General features: G+C 28.8%; 1 protein-coding gene across 2 annotated transcripts in view; it reads left to right on the top strand.

Moving 5' to 3' along the window:
- Window positions 1-18,399, top strand: part of LOC107443977 (uncharacterized) — a 159,412-nt gene that overhangs the window by 81,513 nt on the left and 59,500 nt on the right. The window contains exon 2 of one of the 2 annotated variants that reach the window (XM_016058006.4): window positions 11,551-11,803. In XM_016058006.4, the coding sequence (XP_015913492.1) occupies window positions 11,551-11,803 (253 nt within the window). The remainder of the gene's footprint in view (window positions 1-11,550; window positions 11,804-18,399) is intronic. The other variant, XM_016058008.4, reaches the window with a different exon arrangement.

Below are 18,399 nucleotides of genomic sequence, written 5' to 3'. Positions count from 1 at the left end.
TTATTTTATTTGAAATAAGCGGCGTTTAACAACCGATCTACTTTTCAGTTTGCGACTATCGATTTTTTACTTAAGATCCGTAGCCTTTTAATTATAATAACCCAGAAAACAATGGAACTACTGGATTGAGCATTAGAACCAACGATCCTTAGTAAAGGACTTTTTGAGGGAAACTCATTTACATTATATGGAAAGGAAAACCATCCACCGTTATACCGACGGTTAGAGGATTCAACCTCATGATCAGAAAACTGTGGTCGGACGGTCATTGATTAGATGTTCAGAGCAATCTTTGTCTTTTTGTATAATTCGCTGGAATTTGTCACCTCATTAGCAAGCGAGCGCTCTATCGCCCCAAAGTGATTGATGGGTATCGTCAAAAGATCTTTAAATAATATATGTAAAATTTATATCGAACAAATAACACAGGCCTGCGAAATGACAATTGTTTCCAATGCAAAGGCTGCTTTTAATAATGCTTAGTGGGCTTATTTCAAATTAGATTTCCATTTTTTTTTTTTTCAGTTACAATTGAAACTTTTCTAAATAAGACTTGAATATATGCGAAATAAAATACATTAGTAACAATAGTTTATTTTTCTAAATTTTTCTTGCCTTGAATAAAAGCCATTTTGAACTACACTGTTAGAAATTTCACGGAGAAAATTGTTATATAAAAATTTTTTTAATTATTATTATAAAAGCCATTTTGAACTACACTGTTAGAAATTTCACGGAGAAAATTGTTATATAAAAATTTATTTAATTATTATTTTATTACCCTTACGAAAATATTGAGATATTTTTCAAATGTAAAAATGAGGTTTTTATTTAAATATGCCGTTAGGTTGAAAAGGGTGCAAATGAATTAATTTATAAGCAGACTATGCATTAATTCATTTGAACCAATTAATTCAAAATTTACCTCAAATATACCTTAAATATACCTCCAGAGGTATATATGTATCAACCTGGGGTGTTTCATCTTACATCTGTGGAGAGGTAGATATTTACTACTTTATGGTGTTTCGTTTTCATCCTTAGGTTATTACTTAACAACCTGAAGTATATTTTTTACAAACGTTTAAGTGTTTATTCAACAATCTAAGATGTTTCATTTAACACTTTTGGTTATTCTGGATCTACCTCAAGTGTATTTTTTGAAAGTTGCAAAGGAAACTTTTTGCTAACGAGAGATGTTTTATGTTCTACCTCAGATTATCATATTTCAGCCTCAAGTATATATTTTTATACCTGTAGAGGTTTTTTTTTAATCAAAGCTGGAAATTCTCGAAGATTTTATTCAGAGGTAGAAATAAATTGAGACTTCATGCACCTCAATAAATACCTCACTCTTTTTAGTTGAAATAAGATTAGATTATTCGATTTTTTTTTATACCTCATAAACACCTTTTTTGTTTTAAGTATCAGAAAAACATGTGTATACCTTGAAAATCACCTCATCAGCCTTGTTGATTTGAAGTGAATTTTTAACAACCTCAAATTGAGCTGAAGTGTATGTAAAAAAAACCTAGTACACCTCAGTTACAACCTTTATGAGGTATAATTTTTATGGTTGTTTTCTTACCAACCTCAAATATACCTCATATATACCTCACAATAACCTCAATACTTCAAAAATGCCTCAAAAATACATTATATTTTAGTAAGGTTATATTCAAACAAAATAGTGAAACAGCTATAATTAATATGGTATTCAAACTGACGAGATAAACGGTTTATCAATTGCTTTCATCTAATACAGTTAAACAACCAAAGTTTTATCGCACTAACTAGGCCCATCTAATGAAGTCATCTAGTTTCTTACAGCTGGGTACATTAAACAGCCTAGAGAGCTTATCTGTCAATCTCATAACCGACAGAACTGAGGCTTGAGTCCCAGCTCTGAAACCACAATATTTCCTCCGTTCCCTTCAACATATGAAGAGTTTCCAATGCCCTACCCCAATTTGTGACCCTTGACAATTAAAATACGATACTCTCATTCACGGATAGATGGCAGCACAATAAAGCTGCTTAACACAAAAAGTTCAGTATTTCCCATCTCTTACGATTAGTGAAACAACCAGAGGAACTATTTAAACCTCATTCCATGGTTCATTTGATAAAACACAACTCAACTCCAACCTAGCTCGAATGTCCATTAACTAACAAAAAGCCTAGCTCTTACGTCTAGTTAAATTAATTTTTTTTTATGGTTTTGAAACCATATTAGCTGCAAGTGTATAAAAAAACCGTTTAGTTTTTTATTCATGGTTTCTTAAGTTGTAAATAGTTTCAAAACCGTTTAGGTAAAGAATGTTCTTTAGCATAAACTTTACGTTTAATTGAATGTACAGACCGGTTATTTTACCATAGTTTTAGGATTCTAACAGTGAATAACGCATCATAACAAATATACGCACTTCATTATTTAAAAATTTGCTATCCGTATCTCAAACTAGCCTCCAGTTTAAGCTATTAGGTATCCTTTCCTTTAACAATGCTGAGAAAACCATAATTTAGAGAATTTCTGAATATTTTTTTCCATACATTTATAAATCAGACTTTTTTTAACTATTTATATACTATAAAAACTAAAAATAGTTTAGTACCAATAAAACTGAAAAAAAAATATTGTTGGTAAATTTTACTGGAGAGTTTAAATGAATTAAATTAAAATGATTTTATTAAACTTAGTATAAAACATAAATATTTCTCATTTTTAAAACTGTGCATTACTATTAAAAACCGAAGAAAATGTTGATATTAATTAAAGAATTAAATTGTATAATTTGCCTTCAAATCTGCCTCAATATTATATGTCTGTTTTTCACACAAAAATAGTGTGCTTCTATTTATTTATTTACTGACAGAAAACTTAGAAACACAAAGTTTTTGTTTCTAAGTTGTATATTTTATTGACTGGTATATTTTATTGGCTGGGAGTTGTATATTTTATTGAAATACAATTTTCTTTTGAATTGTTTCATATTCAATGCTCAAAAAATATTTAAAATCTATTTTAATATAAATGATTTACTAAGTTGTTAATAATTTTTTTTATGTTTATTCTTTTCTAAAGAAGAAGCAAAAAATAGTTTAATTTACTACAAAATTTTCACGAGAAAATTTTTTTACTTTATTAAATTAGAATCCAGAAAACAAAAGGAATTTTCTTCTAGGAAATGCTCAATTTGAATTTTTTTAATGTGGTATTAAAGATAAAGTGAAAAGCGGTGCTTCTTTTATGCTGTAAAAAAAGTAATTAACAATAAAAAATATGAAATTAAAAGACTGAATAATTCTTATCATCAAACAGATGAATAATTTAATTTAGGAAAGGCAATATGCATTTTAAACAAAAACTATCATGAAATATACATTTCCACATACACAAAATATATTTATAAAATATTGAATAAATAAAATTTTTTCCATTATTCCTCAGTCTTTATTTTTAGTTAATAAAATTTTAAAAAATCTGCATAATTTTAAAGTATACCTGTGAAGTCACATAGTACAACTACGGAATTTAATAGAATATCAATGGAATTTGTAGTACAATTTCGAAATTTCTCAGTACTACTGGGCTATTTTTAGTATAAATGTGAAATTTCATAGTAGTAGAGTTTTTTTGTACATAATTCCTTTGGATAATTGTTAAATTTTTTAGCATAACTGTGGAATTCCTACTGCAAATTTTTATAGTGTAACTAAAATTTGAAAATAAAATTATTTGTTATGTAAACTAGAGGTTCATGTTATGTTTTGTTAAGAAAGGGCTGTAACAACATTCGCTTTATATAGTTAATATGTAATAATATATTCAATATATAAACAAAAATTAATGAAAATATATAACATGAACTGTTTTTCGCTAGAAATACTTATAGTTGGAATACAAAATTTTAAGCATGAAACAATTAAGCAATGAGATCGACAAATATATACTAATAGAGTTTCCTTTAGTAAAAATCTTGAGAACTTTATCCAAAAATTTAAAATAGGTTTATTATAACTTTAATTACATACTTTCCTAGTTAGACAGCAAATGTGAAAACCGGTTTCTATTTTTAAAATTATTGATTTTTGTTGCGTTTTTTTTAGAGTGTTCAATAATTTTTGATTTGGCAAAAAAATAAGGTACACTATTTTTTCGATCCTGATTAAAAAGGTAAAAGAAACTGTGAATGTTAGCAAAAAGCAATTTCTAGCATAACTCCATTTCACTGTACAGAAATCTATTAACAAATGCTATGAGAATAAGTATTTGAAAAGGAAAATTTTCTTTATTTTCCAGAACTTATATTCTTTTTGACTGCATTTTAAAAAAAATAAAAATTGACATTTACTTTAGCATAAAACATATTTCAAATTATTTTCGTATCGGAAAAATGATGTAAAAATCTCAAAATATCCTCCCTCTCTTTTAATTTTTAAAAATTATTGTTCGCCAGGAAATATTTTTGGATAGACGAATTGCATGGGATAGCCTGGTTGGTAGGACGTTGGGATCGTGCTCGCGAGATCGTAAGTTCGAATCCCGCCGGAAGAAGAATCCCCATGAATTAAATAGTGACTGGTGCGTGCACAATCTGCCGCAAGGTCCTCAAAAATCCCATAACGAATCAATACCTCTGAGGGTACTGAATTGGAGATTGATCGTTCTCTGGTTTAGGTCAAAATCGCGATCTGTAGAAGAATGAATGAAGCACGAATGTGTCCTCCTTTAATAACGGTATGTAAAGTGTGTGTGGCTGAAGTAGCATTTTTGGCCATAGATGGCTCCTATGAAAAACAAGAAACGGACCTTCTTCCTTAAAAATTCGCTTGGTTTCAAGCAGACTTTCTGGTATTGGCAAGTGGCATAAAAGTAACAACAACGAATTTTTTAATTATATGCATATATTTTCAGATTTTCACAAAAAGTCCCCGAAATGTATCAAATACGAAAAAAGTGAAATTAAGATTAAGAGGTCTAAATTCACGAACGCTCATTTGATCAAACTGTTGGGACTGGGACCATATTTCCCAGATTGCGATTGCTCATCATATTCTTGAGGGTCAGGTATCCTAATCCATCAAAAAACGGCATGTATATTCAACTTCAACGAGAGTACTTTTCAGGGTCTGATTTTGTATCATAAACTATTATCCATATTAATTAATTAGCATATTTGAAGTCACCCCTTTAAGTCCTAGTAGAGAGAATCCGATCATCAGTTTAAAAGTAATTCAGAGTATTCTCTTTTTTATTTTGAGAATTGCAGAATGTCTAATATATATGACACTCATAATTTCACGCGAAACCGAAACTATAAGTTATGAATGCTTCTTTAAATTAATAACTTAAATACTGGAATAGCAGTATAATAAAGGAAAAGTTACTCAATATGAGACACTTTTTAAAAAAAATAATAATCTTGGATAATAACTATCATTATTAGGTTTGTTATTATAACACTGATAAAAATTTCTTGGTAAAAATTATTAAATAACACTTTATTTAATTGTTATTTTACCATATCCAAACAAAACAGTCAAATAACCATTAAGAAGATGGTATTCAAACAGTTAACTGTGAGAGGAACTGTTTATTAACTGCTTTATCGAATACAGTTAAATAATCAAACTTTTATCAAGCAAACTTAGCTCACATAAAAAGACATTTTGCCACTTGCAGCTGGATACATATTACAATCGAGAAAGTTAATCTATCACTCTCATGACCAAATACGGGGGTTCGAATCCAACCCACATCAAATATTTTCTTCATTCCCTTCAACATATGAAGAGTTTTCAATGCTTTACACACTACAATTTGTGACCCTAGAGTGTAGGAATACGATACTCTCATTCACGCTTAGATAATAACGCCATAAAGCTGTTTTACACAAAAAAAGTCTAGTAATTCCCATATCTTACTATAAGTGAAACAACCTGATAAACCGACTAAAACTCATTTTACGATTCATTTGATAAAACGCAATTCAATCACAATCTAATACCAATGCCCGATACCTAACGCAAGGCTTAGTTCCAATGTTCAGCTAAATTTCTTTTTTGTTGTTTTAAAACCATGCTAGTTGTAAATGGTTAAAAAAACGTGAAGTTCAAGAACGTTACCTCAAATATACTAATTATCTTGTGCAACGAAATTTTAAGTTACAAAATCGAACACAAAAACGCACTTTTTCTAAATAAAGACGCCTAGTACGTGATGACTTTCAAAAGTACCTAAAATCTAACTTAGAGGGTTCTAAACCAAGTGAACTGAAAAATTGTAACAAACTTAAAACTGTTTAAAAAAACAAACTATTTTTCAATAATTTACTTAAAAAACTTTTCATACAGATATAAACCTAAGTGTAGTTTACGCGAGAATGATTATTCAATAAAACCAGATCGCACTCAACGTAAACTGCTCATATAATTCGTTAAGTATCATATAAGTCATTTTCATGAACGTGATCTTAAGATACTCTCGTTTAAAAACTGTTTCCATTAAATCAACTAATAAAAATATCTTCTCAAATATACTAACTTGCTGGAGTTTTTAAGTAAAAAATAATTTTTTTGGTTATGGAGTTTAAAAACGACATTTTCCTACAACCAGTTTATCAAAATATGTATGGATATTAAATTTCTATTTTCAGGCAATTAATTATTAAATTTCTATTTTCAAGCAATTTCCCAGAAAATATATTAAAAATGAAAATTTTCAGAAATATCCCTTGATTTTTTTGGTTGCATTTCACAAAGTAAGACGAATATACCATGTCCAATACCGCCTAGAAAGGAGAATGTCTCCGTACGGATAATTTTAATAGTCCGACGTAACGAACATAAACTGTGTGCATTAGGAAATAGTAATACTAAAGAAAGTGAAACAATTTCTTATATTTCTATTTTCAAGTAATTTCCCAGAAAATGCATGAAATATGAAAATTGTTGCAATCGTCCCACAATTTTTCGTTTAAATTTCGCTAAGTATGACAAATATAACGTCTGAATAAGGGATATAAGTGACATTTGACTGAGTTTCACTAATAGAGCTAGAAAATTCAAAGGTGGACTGTTGAAAATTAATGATAATTAACGATAGTTAAAAAAAATAAAGCAGTTTTCAACTATATCAACTAAACATATATTGCTACGAATTTGTAAAAATTTATATAATATTGTGAATATTCTTTTTTATTGCGTGGTTAAATATCTGAGGCATAATCTAACGTAATTCATGAATAAAAAAACGCCTAATATATTTCCTATGGAAGGCTCGGTTAGGCGACATTTCTTCCAACTAGACATCAAATGTGGCGAGTTGGTGTGCTCAATCAAATGTGGCTTTACATTTGGCTACTTGGCGACAATATTGGTGAGTTGGATTTCTATTTGGCTACTTGGCGACAATTTTGGAAAGTTGGCTTTACATTTGGCTTCTTGGCAACATTTGCGGCGAAAAATTTCGGGATTTTGCCGTCAAGCTTTCTATAAATAGTAGTGTGTCTCGCCTTATATAAATTGGTCTGCCTGTGCCTGCATTAGTGTCCAGACACAGAGGAGCCAATCCTTTTATTTTGATTGCTATGTTCATGTTTAGGATAGTCTAAATATTGTTTTATCGCATCGTTTTACAAATCAACCTAGTCACAGTGGTTCTCAAGCAGTTGTTGTTAAAAATGGTTTTAAGGAATAGTCTCAGGAATATATTTGTGTGGTAGAACAATATTCAGACAATCCTAAACCTGAAAAAATTAGCCAGTCCTTTTATTTTGAGTGCTATCCAAAACATGCATTTATAAACAGTCAAGAACTAAAAGGATTGGCCTTTCTATTTTTATGTTTAGATAGTTTAAACATTGCTCTATCACATCAATATCGTCTTGAGACAATTCACTAAAACCATTTTTAACAACAACTGCTTGAGAATCACTGTGAATAGGCTGATTTGTAGAAGGATGAGCTAAAACAATATTTAGACTATCCTAAGTATGAACATAGCAATCAAAATAAAAGGGTTGGCTCCTCTACGTCTGGACACTACTGCAGTCATAGGCAAACAACTTCACTTAAAAGGAAGGACACACTCCTATTTATAAAAGGCTTGGTTACAAAACCCCGGAATTTGTCGCACTCAAAGTAAAAGAATTTGTTAAATAAAAGAAATTTCAATATTGAATAAATAAAAAAAAATTTCCATTATTTTTCAGTCTTTATTTTTGACTAATATGATTTACTAAAAATAATGGAGAAAATGTAAGGCATTTTAAGAAACCTGAATAATTTGAAAGTATAACTGTGGAGTCTCATTAGTACAACTACAGATTTTAATTGTATATCTACGGAATTTTTAGTACAACTTCGAAATTTTTTAGTACTACTAGGATATTTTTTAGTACATTTGTGGAATTTTTTTGCAGCAAATTTTTTGGTACAGCTGCAAAATTCCATAGTATAACTGCGGAATTTTTTTAGCTTAAATGTGGAATTTCTACCGCACAATTTTATTGTCTAATGACGAAATTTTATACTGTAACTTGAATGTTAAAGTAAAATGATTTGTTATACAAACTAAAGGTACATGTTATGTTTTGTAAAAGAAAAAAGGCTGTAACAACACTCACTTTATATATTGAATATGTAACAACATATTCAATATACAAAGAAAAATTAATAAAAATATATAACGTATAAACTGCTCTGTATCATATAAACTAAGACAATTCACTAAAACCATTTTTAACTACAACTACTTGAAAGCCACTGTAACTAGATGATCTGTAGAAAGATGAGCTAAAACAATATTTAGACTATCCTAAGCGGAAACATAGAAATAAAAAAAAGGGTTGGCTGCTTTATGTCTGGACACTACTGCCGTCATAGGCAGACAACTTCACTTAAACGGAAGGACACATTCGTATTTTTAGAACTCTTTTCGACGAAATCCCAGAAATTGTATCCCTCAAAATAAAAGAACTTTTCATCGAGTCGTCAAACTTGACACCAGGTCGCCAACATTGTCGCCAAGTCGACAAAAATCTTCTGCAAACAAAAAAGCTTAGTCGACAAAAAAATCGAGTATTCTACAGGAAATACATTAGACGCCATTTTATTCCTAAATTACGTTAGGAATAAAATGGCACTAAAGGGACACTAAAAACTAATTATTTAGTGCTCCTCTCAGATATTTAGACAAGCCAACTAAGAATTTTCACAAAATTATACAGTTATTTATGAATTCGTAGCAATATATACCTAGTTCATGTGTTTCTTATGCTCATTATGTCGGTCTACTAAATTGATCCGTGAGGAGATCTTCTCTATTCTAGGGGGTGTTGGACACACTCCCATTTCTAGAATGCTTGGCGATGAAATTCTAGGTTCAAAATTCTACAACGTTCCACAATTTCAACATTCAAAATAAAAGCGTCTGCTCTTGTATATCTGGAATTAAAAGTCTAGGTGATGAAGCACCCGAATTGAATCACTGACAAGGTTCCTGACTAAGGGGCAGCAATAGCCATCTGAAAGTCATAAGCCAGTCTGGATTGAAATTACCCGAATGAATTGACAAAGACAATAGATCTAAATAGGGGAAAAGGGCACCCTTGAAGATGGATAGTTGCAATTAATAGCCTCAGAGAACTTGAAATTTTCACCCACGTTCCGTTCTTTTATGCACCACAATATGCACCATGCACTTTTAAGCTTTGAAATTTTGTCATGCTTTTGTTTACTTTATTCAAATGCTTAGTTTATTAAGGTTTTTCCATTATTAAAAAAATGTACTGTGCACAGGGGTTTGTTTGGTTTGGAAACCAACAAAAGGTTCTCAAGCCTTTTAAATTTTATTAGTTGGATCTACCATCAATCAATTATGAGATTTTATTAAGTCATTCTTCAATTGTGTGCTTAAGTTAAAATATATTACGAATATAATATACTTCAGATTTACTTCGTTCTGTTCACATTTGAAAATCTTAATGGAAGAATAATCTTAGTGACATTTTAGTTAATTTAAGTAAATGAATATTAAATATCATACATTGACAGTTGGAAATGAAGATTATGTCTTGCTTTTATTTGTTGTCTTCAAGCTTTTAAATTGCCAAAATCTATAAATCTGAATAATCCTTTAAGCTTTCTGCACCATGACATTCGGCTTTTGGAGTTTTAATTTGCTGTCTGAAGACGCTTTTATTTTAAACATAGAAATGAGCTGTTACTTAGATCCTTCAACCACTGAGATAATTGGCATTAAAAAACTTAGAAAAAAAGGAATAATATATAGTTAAATAATAACAAAATAAGAACATTTCCCTATGAATCTGAATATTCTTTTCAAAAATGTTCCTTATACCTTCATTAACTCAGCTCTTCAGTTTATACTTTTAGGTTCATTTATATTTTATAAACCATAATTATAACCAGCATTGACCATATTAAATGTTTTATACAGTTTATATTGTCAGTAATAAAATGTGCCCAGTGTTTAAGACAACTGTTTGTTCAATACACAACTTTCTTTTGTTATTTGAGAACTTTATAAAGCATTTAAGTCTTTGTTCAGATTTCTGTCAATTTTTATTCATTTTAAAAAGAAGTTTTGAATCTATTTTTGAGTTAATTTATTTCTATTATTTTTATAATTATTTGTTTTCTCATTTGTTAAACAATTCAATGAAATATAAGGGATTTTTTGGATTTCCAATTCTTGACTTACAAAATATAAATCTCTGATTTGATTTAAAAATACGTTTCATCCCGTATTATATGTACTAAAATCTAATGCGATGGATGACAGGTCGACCTGATTACAATTTTAAACGACTTAAGTTATATCAGATTTTTTATGTTTCATAAGAAAAATTACATTTAATTAAATCTTTAAATTAAACAACAAAGAGATATATTCAAATTTATTTTTATTCAAACATTTAAAATTTCTTCAGGAATTATTTCCATCAAAATTACTATAATAAATGCTTTGGTCATTAAGTAAATTTTCAACGATTAAAGGATATGCTTATTCAAATGCACAGTAATAAAATTGTTAAAAAACTTTAAATGGGACAAAAAATATTTATTTTTCTTATTTGTTATTATTATTATTATATTGTTAGGAGAATTTAAAAAATTTTTGACTTGTGGATGGTGATCCAAAAAAGATCTATGATCCAGAGGTGTTGCAAACGTTTAAGAGTATTAAATGTGCAACAACATTTAAAGTAATATAATTAGGAAAAACCATATAATCAAATGAATACTTAAACTAATATTTAGAAATGTAAATATTTAAATCAGTGTTTTTTAATAGAATCTTTCTTTAAAAGGAAATGTAGTTTAACTGTTAAAGAAACCGAATTGGTTGGAAATCAATCTAGTGGTTTTAAAAAGATCAACGTTGCATTAAATTTATTTTAATGACCACAGCTTAAAAATAAAACTCAGATAGTCATTTTTTCTAAGATACAAAGCTGAGTTTTATTCAAATATTTTTCATTGTCATATTATGTTGCATGTGTTGTTATACCACATTTTTAGGAAAAAAGCGTTTTGTCATCTCAGGAGATGAATACATTGGAAGTGGCGGATCCCAAAGTGTGTATTCTCATCGATTTCCGGGAAAATGGATCATTTGCTTCCCAGGATTTGCCTTTTCCGAGCACTGCCCTTCGATTAACACCAAAGGAGTGGTTAGTCAGTCAACTTAATCGTCACCGCAAAGCCTTTACTTGGGTCAAAGAATCTCAAAGTGCCATCGAAGGATTGCTGCTTATGAATGTAGAACGACACAGTAAGTCTTCTCTAACTTTTCATTCATAAGTTTTATTAAAAAGTTTTTTTTTTCCAATACTCTGTCACAGAAGAAAATTTTAAAAAAGAAGAAAAAAACATAATTTAAGTGCCTTAAACACGAAGCAAGCTTTTATTTTAAACCATTAAACCATAAATAGTATTTTGGTTGCCCAAGCATTATAATACTTCTCAAAATTATGAACCATCGATATGGATTGTTATTTTTCTTCCAAGAAGAGAAACATTAATATTAACGAATAATTCTCATTTTATACGGTTTCTTATAGGCCCAAATAATGTAAAGACGTTTTAAATAATCAAAATTTGATCACAAACGCTATTCATTTTTACAAAACTGCGGTTTTTCCTCATATCGACATTTTTCAAAAGCTTTATAATTAACATAGAGGGCACTGACTTTTGATGGAAAAAAAATTAAGTTGTTTTTTCTTATTTATGGTAATGTTGCTACCTACCATCAAATTATGTAAAAACAAAACTAAGAATTTTTTTAACATATCACATTTGTATTGTCCTTCAAAGTAGGACAACGAAATTGTTGGTTAAAAAAGGAATGTATGGATACATAATACAAAAACAGGCATGCGTCAGTGTGAAATGTGCTGTTACCACTATCGAATTATTTAAGCATAAGGAAGGTTGCAGGCTTAAAAACAAAGTTTGAAGTTTAAAAAAATATAAGGATGTATGATACAAAATACAAGCTTGTCACTGTGAAGGGTGCTTAATATTTTTATTTTTTTTATTTTAATTAGTTTAATACAAATCTTTATGATAATGTATTCATATTTGCCTGATTTCAAGTAATTCAAAAACGGAAGTAAAGAAGTTTTTTTATTAGCATTTAAGGAAAGGCCAAGCAAAATAGATTTAAAAAAATTACAAGTTAATGCGCGGCAAGGGTGACATGCAAAACGCACCGTATATTTCTCAGAAATTTCGGCATAAACATTTATGATAATAATCTTACATGAGTCTTATATGAGAATAAAAATGAATTATACAATAATAACAACAATTTTGTTTTTTTTTTATCCAACTTTACAGTTTTCTTCTTCAAAGTGAGAGTTACAGGATAAGAATAATATAAAAATAAACTGCATAGTTTGCAATTTAACTGTAGATAATATTAAGTGATTAACAAATTGGAGAATTTCAATTGTTGGTCACATGAAAAATATTCATCAAGTTCAGGAACAAAGATTTTGAGTTACAGAAATGTGAATGAAATATTTTGTGTTGTTACAGAAATATTTTGTGCTGTAGTCAGTGTTCTTTTCTATTACCTTACTTTAAATGTTTTTAAAATTAAAATTTGCTTATTTTTCTTGTTATTAGTAAAAAAAACTTTAGCTTTGTATTTTAATATCTATATTTTTCATTAACTAAATCTTATTTAAATTAATAAATTTAAAGCAAATAAGATATAATCACATAGAATTTGGAATATATATATTCCAAATTGTTAACTTTTTTTAGTTTTACGGTTAAAAATTGAAAAAAAGCATCATGCATCCTGAAACATGTACGTAATTTGTGAAGCCAATTTCAAAATAAATCAAGGAAGGTTTTCGATTGCTTTATTTATTGTTTGAGCTGTAAATGTTAAAGAAGTAATAACTACTTATGATAGAATTTATTATGATTATGATAATTTGAGATTTATGATAATTTAAGAGTCTTATTTATTTTTAAGTTATTTTCAGTTCTTTTAGTTAGTTTTATTTTTTTTGTTTTATTTCTTAAACTTTTTAAATATAATAATAATTTTCAAAGGTTTTTTATATTTCTTTCGGCTTTTAACTTAATCAGTAAAAGTAGCCTTAACACTTCAAGGGAAAGTACTTGAACTGAACTTTATAACTTTTTTTTAAAGTTTTTAAAGAAAATAATGTTATTTTTCTTGGGCTCTTAACCAAATGTAAATTGCAGTGGTTAAATACAAATTTTATTAAACAAGGATCTAGATTATCAAAAGTTTTATAATTTGAACTCTTTAAAACAAACACATTTAGCTATTAGACTACTTTATTATGCTTGTGTTTGAAAAAAATTTTGTTTTCAAAATTAAAAATGAGTATAATAATTTAAATTTTCAGTTTCAATTTAATAATAATTTATAGTTTTGAGATCATTTGAGCTGTAAATTAATGTTTGAACAGCTTAGAAAGTTCTCGTAAAATCCAGTAATGAGCTATTTGGTCCAAGAAATCGTTTTCACTTACCTTGTATATCAATATGATAAAAAAAAGTCATTTTTAATACACCTGAATCGAACTTTTATGATGAACTTCTCTGTATAAATACTATAACAACCATCATGCTATTAACGTGATAACTCTATCAACACCCATACTGTTAAACATTTTTTTTTTTTTGAAAATGTATCATTTATAATTTAATTTCATCTTCTTGATTTTCTCGAATTCACGTTTATAAACCTTTATCAGATTAAATATTAATGTACTCTATGATGAAGCTTTAACTCAAATTTATGAAAATCTCAGCTACACGCAATGATAGAAAATAGTATGTTGCAATGATATTCATGTAAATTAAAGGGTTCCTAAAATCTTCTCTCTTAGTACTCGTAAATAATTTGTGAACCACTATTTTCCTAAATGTGACACACTAATACATACTAAAAATCAAATTAAATCTAATTATTCATTGAATTTTAAGAATCTCAAAAAAATAATTAAAAGTTTTATAACAGGTGCCATGCTGTGGTAAAAGTTTTCTCTTTTTATTTAATACTTCTGTTTTTTTTTAACTCCAAAAACATGGTAATCAGACTTCTTGGTCAACATATATTTTCTGTGGCAAATCAAAAAACGTGAATACAGATTAGTTTTTAAGTTACGATCAGAAAATATGAAAACTTTTCTGAAAATACTTAATTTGAAATATTTAACAATTATAAATATGAGATTAAATAAATACTATTTGAAATTGAAATTTCACGTGAGATTCAAAAGCTACAAAACTACTTAATAAGAAAAATAATAACTTGCCAGGTGTGTATAAGGGCACTAATCGGGGAATATAGAAATGAAAGTTTAATGATACACAAACCAAAGTCAAAAGTGCATTAAATTTTCATTGCCTTCTTATTTCAATAGTTGAATTTGTGATTGCTTTTTCTTATTTAATTTATCCATTGCGGGCCTCGGAGCATAGTCAGTTTTTGGTATTCCCTCTGACAACAGAAAGGCTCTTGTGTGTTAGCAGACAGTGCATCACCTGATGTAGTGCTGTTTTTGTTAACATACATATCTTTAGAAATTCTTCTTTTTTGCTTGATTTGTGTTTCGAACCTTCTAAATTGTTTAAATAAGGCAAATTTGGTTTTAGTTGCTTTAAGCGCTTTTCCATTTCGACGTATTATACCCTTATGAAAAAATCAAGGTATAAATGAGGTATTTTTCAAAGGTATAAAGGAGGTTGTTATATATATACGTCGTTAGGTTGAAAAGGGTGCATATACTTCAAAATTAACCTCAATTATACCTTAAATGTACCTCCAGAGGTATATATATGCATCAACCTGAGGTGTTTAATTTTACATCTGCAACGAGGTAGATGCTTACTACTTTAAAGTGCTTCATTTTCAACCTTAGGTTATTATTTATCAACCTGAAGTATATTTTTTAACATCTGTGGAAGTATTTATTCAACAACCTAGGGTTAATTTAACACTTCAGATTATTATAAATCTACCGCAGGTGTATTTTTTAATAGGTAATATTTTAATAACGTGAAGTGTATTATTTTCTACCTCAGGTAACTATTTTTCAACCTCAAGTATAGATTTTTATGCTTGTAGAGGTATTTATTTAGCAACCTATGGTTTGCCGTTTTACACTTCAGGTTATTATAAATCAATCTCAAGTATATTTTTAACCATTGAATAGCTTGATTTTTATGAACGTGAGGTGTTCGATGTTCTACTTTAGGTTGCTATTTTTCAACATCAAGTATAGATTTATATAGTTGTTGAGGTATTTATTTATCTACCTAAGGTGTGCCATTTTACACTTCTGGTTATAAATCAACCTCAAGTGTATTTTTTTGATACTTGGAAAGGTTATTTTTTATTAACGTCATGTGTTCCATGTTTTACCTTATCCGTAACCTCAAATATATATTTTTGTATTTTTAGAAGTATTAATTTATCAACCTAAGATGCGACATTTTAAGCTGTTTTTTTAATACTTACGAAGGTAATAATTCCCAAACGTGAGGTGTTATACGGTCCACCTAGTTTATTAATTTTTAACCTCACTATATAAAGTATATAATATATATAAATATATTATATATATATATATATTATATGAAGAATAATGTATATCATTACATTTTTTCACTAGTGGAGATCTTCATTTATCTACCTGAAGTTTTTAATATTAAACCTTCGGCAGCAATTGCAATTTTATCTGAGGAAAATGTCTAAGAGAGAACGATTTGAAATAAAACTTTTAAAAGAAGTTGATTAAAATATCTCCTATATAACTTATAATACCGAGCAGAATAAAACTAATAGACAGTTGTTCAAACATTTGTTTAAATGTTAAAACATATCCTATAGGATGATATTCAAAAAAATGCTTATAACTTTCAAACAATAAATGTTTTTATTTGCAATTGATTTTTATTTAATTCAGCATAAGAAACAATACTGACTTATTTATAAAAAATTCTGCAGTTTATTATGAGAGATTACTTTTTCTTTTTGGTATAAATTCAGAACTATTTCCCAGGGGAAGGCTGAGCAGTAGCTTGCTAGCCACTTCTTCTTCGCTGCTGCACACGTGCTATTTACAGCCTAGGTCATCTCAGCAATATCAGGGAACTACTTGTGGATAAGCTCTGTAAATATATATATATTTTAGAAAAAGAAATTGCATGTTAATCAGATTTAAAAAATGCAGTGTTATTATATATATTTCTACTCATAAGCAACAATGTAAACTTTGCATACAGATATCCAAGCAAATGATCAGCATACAGCTGTATAAGAATTTCAATGCGAAATTGCTATTTTAAAATCTTTCAATTTTCAATGATTTATTTATGAGAGAAATTATGAACATTTTATTCAGTTAATCAGCTTGCAAACTGCTACGATAAAGCATATACATTTAAGCAAAATAAAAGAATAGTTACACTTGAATAAATAGCAATAAACAATAAAATAAACTATGCGCAACCTGTTGTACCGATTCACCAGTAACGTTACCCTAAACAGCGACGAGAAATATTCCGATTGTTCTCTCTTATTGCTAAGCCTACAACAATAACCTCTAAGAATATCCTCCGACTTAAATTATTTAAGATCAGGGCTCGTCTTTAAAACAAAAACAATAAATTTTAAGTTTGAAAATCGAAGCATATTTGATTAAAAGTGATAAAACTAAATTAATAAATCTCAAACACACTTACCAAATTTCGCTCAGACGATTTCGATTGTCAACACACACGCCATTTGTTGACTCGCACGGAACTCTGGGAAATGAACTAGTTAATATGAAGTGTACTTCAAACAACCTCAAAATGATCTTAGGTATTAGTAAAATGTGTGTGTGACTTCATACTCCTCAATAAATACCTGACTCTCTTTAGTTGAAATAACGCGAAATTTTTATACCACATAAATACCTCTTTTGTTACAAGTGTCCGAAAATCAACCTGGTCTACCTCAGAAATCACTTTATCAGTCTGGTTGATATGAAGTGAATTTAAAACAACCACAAAATAAGCTTAGGCATAAAAAAATATGACTTCATACACCTCAATAAATACCTCACTCTTTTTAGTTGAAATGAGGTAGATTTTTTTTATACCTCATAAACATCTTTTTTGTTATAAGTATCAAAAAAACATCATGTGTATACCTTGAAAATCACCTCATCAGCCTTGTTGATTTGAAGTGAATTATAAACAACCTCAAATTGAGCTGAAGTGTGTGTAAAAGAATCTAGTACACCTCAATTACAGCCTTTATGAGGTATAATTTTCATGATTGTTTTCTCAGCAGCCTCATATATACCTACAAACAGCCTCGATACCTCAAAAGTGCCTCAAATCAACCTCAAATATACCTTAAATTTTCGTAAGGGTTATTTTAAATGTTATTTTCTTAATTTGTCTTTTTCTTAATTCACTTAAATCAGTTTCATTCCTTGATTGGACAAAAGTTTTAAACTCCTTTAAATACTTGTCTGACCTAATGCAAAAAATAAAAAATTATAAAATTGGACTGTCAGCAATTTGATAATATCTGTGCAGAGTTCGGTTAAAATTACCAAGTTTTAGCCATTTTGAAATTCCTTAGGCTTATAGTGACTGTGCCATAGAAAGAAACCAATCCTTTAGCAAAAGCGTTCTGAAAAATTTTGTTTTTTCCCTGAAGCCTCCTGGAAACGGTAGAACAACAGTTATTTAAGCCTAAAACAGATTCATCATCTACAACTTTTTTAAATTAATGGATGAAAGTTTTTTCCAAATTTTTCTAAAAGTTTCGATGCATCATGTTCAATTCGCCACGATGGCTGGTCAATCAGAACATTC

The sequence above is a fragment of the Parasteatoda tepidariorum genome, chromosome 11, assembly GCF_982258835.1.
Source record: "Parasteatoda tepidariorum strain Cologne lab strain chromosome 11, Ptep-v5.0, whole genome shotgun sequence".
Lineage (NCBI taxonomy): Eukaryota > Metazoa > Arthropoda > Arachnida > Araneae > Theridiidae > Parasteatoda > Parasteatoda tepidariorum.
Note: the sequence above shows the minus strand (reverse complement) of the source record. Positions and strands in the feature narration are given on the sequence as shown.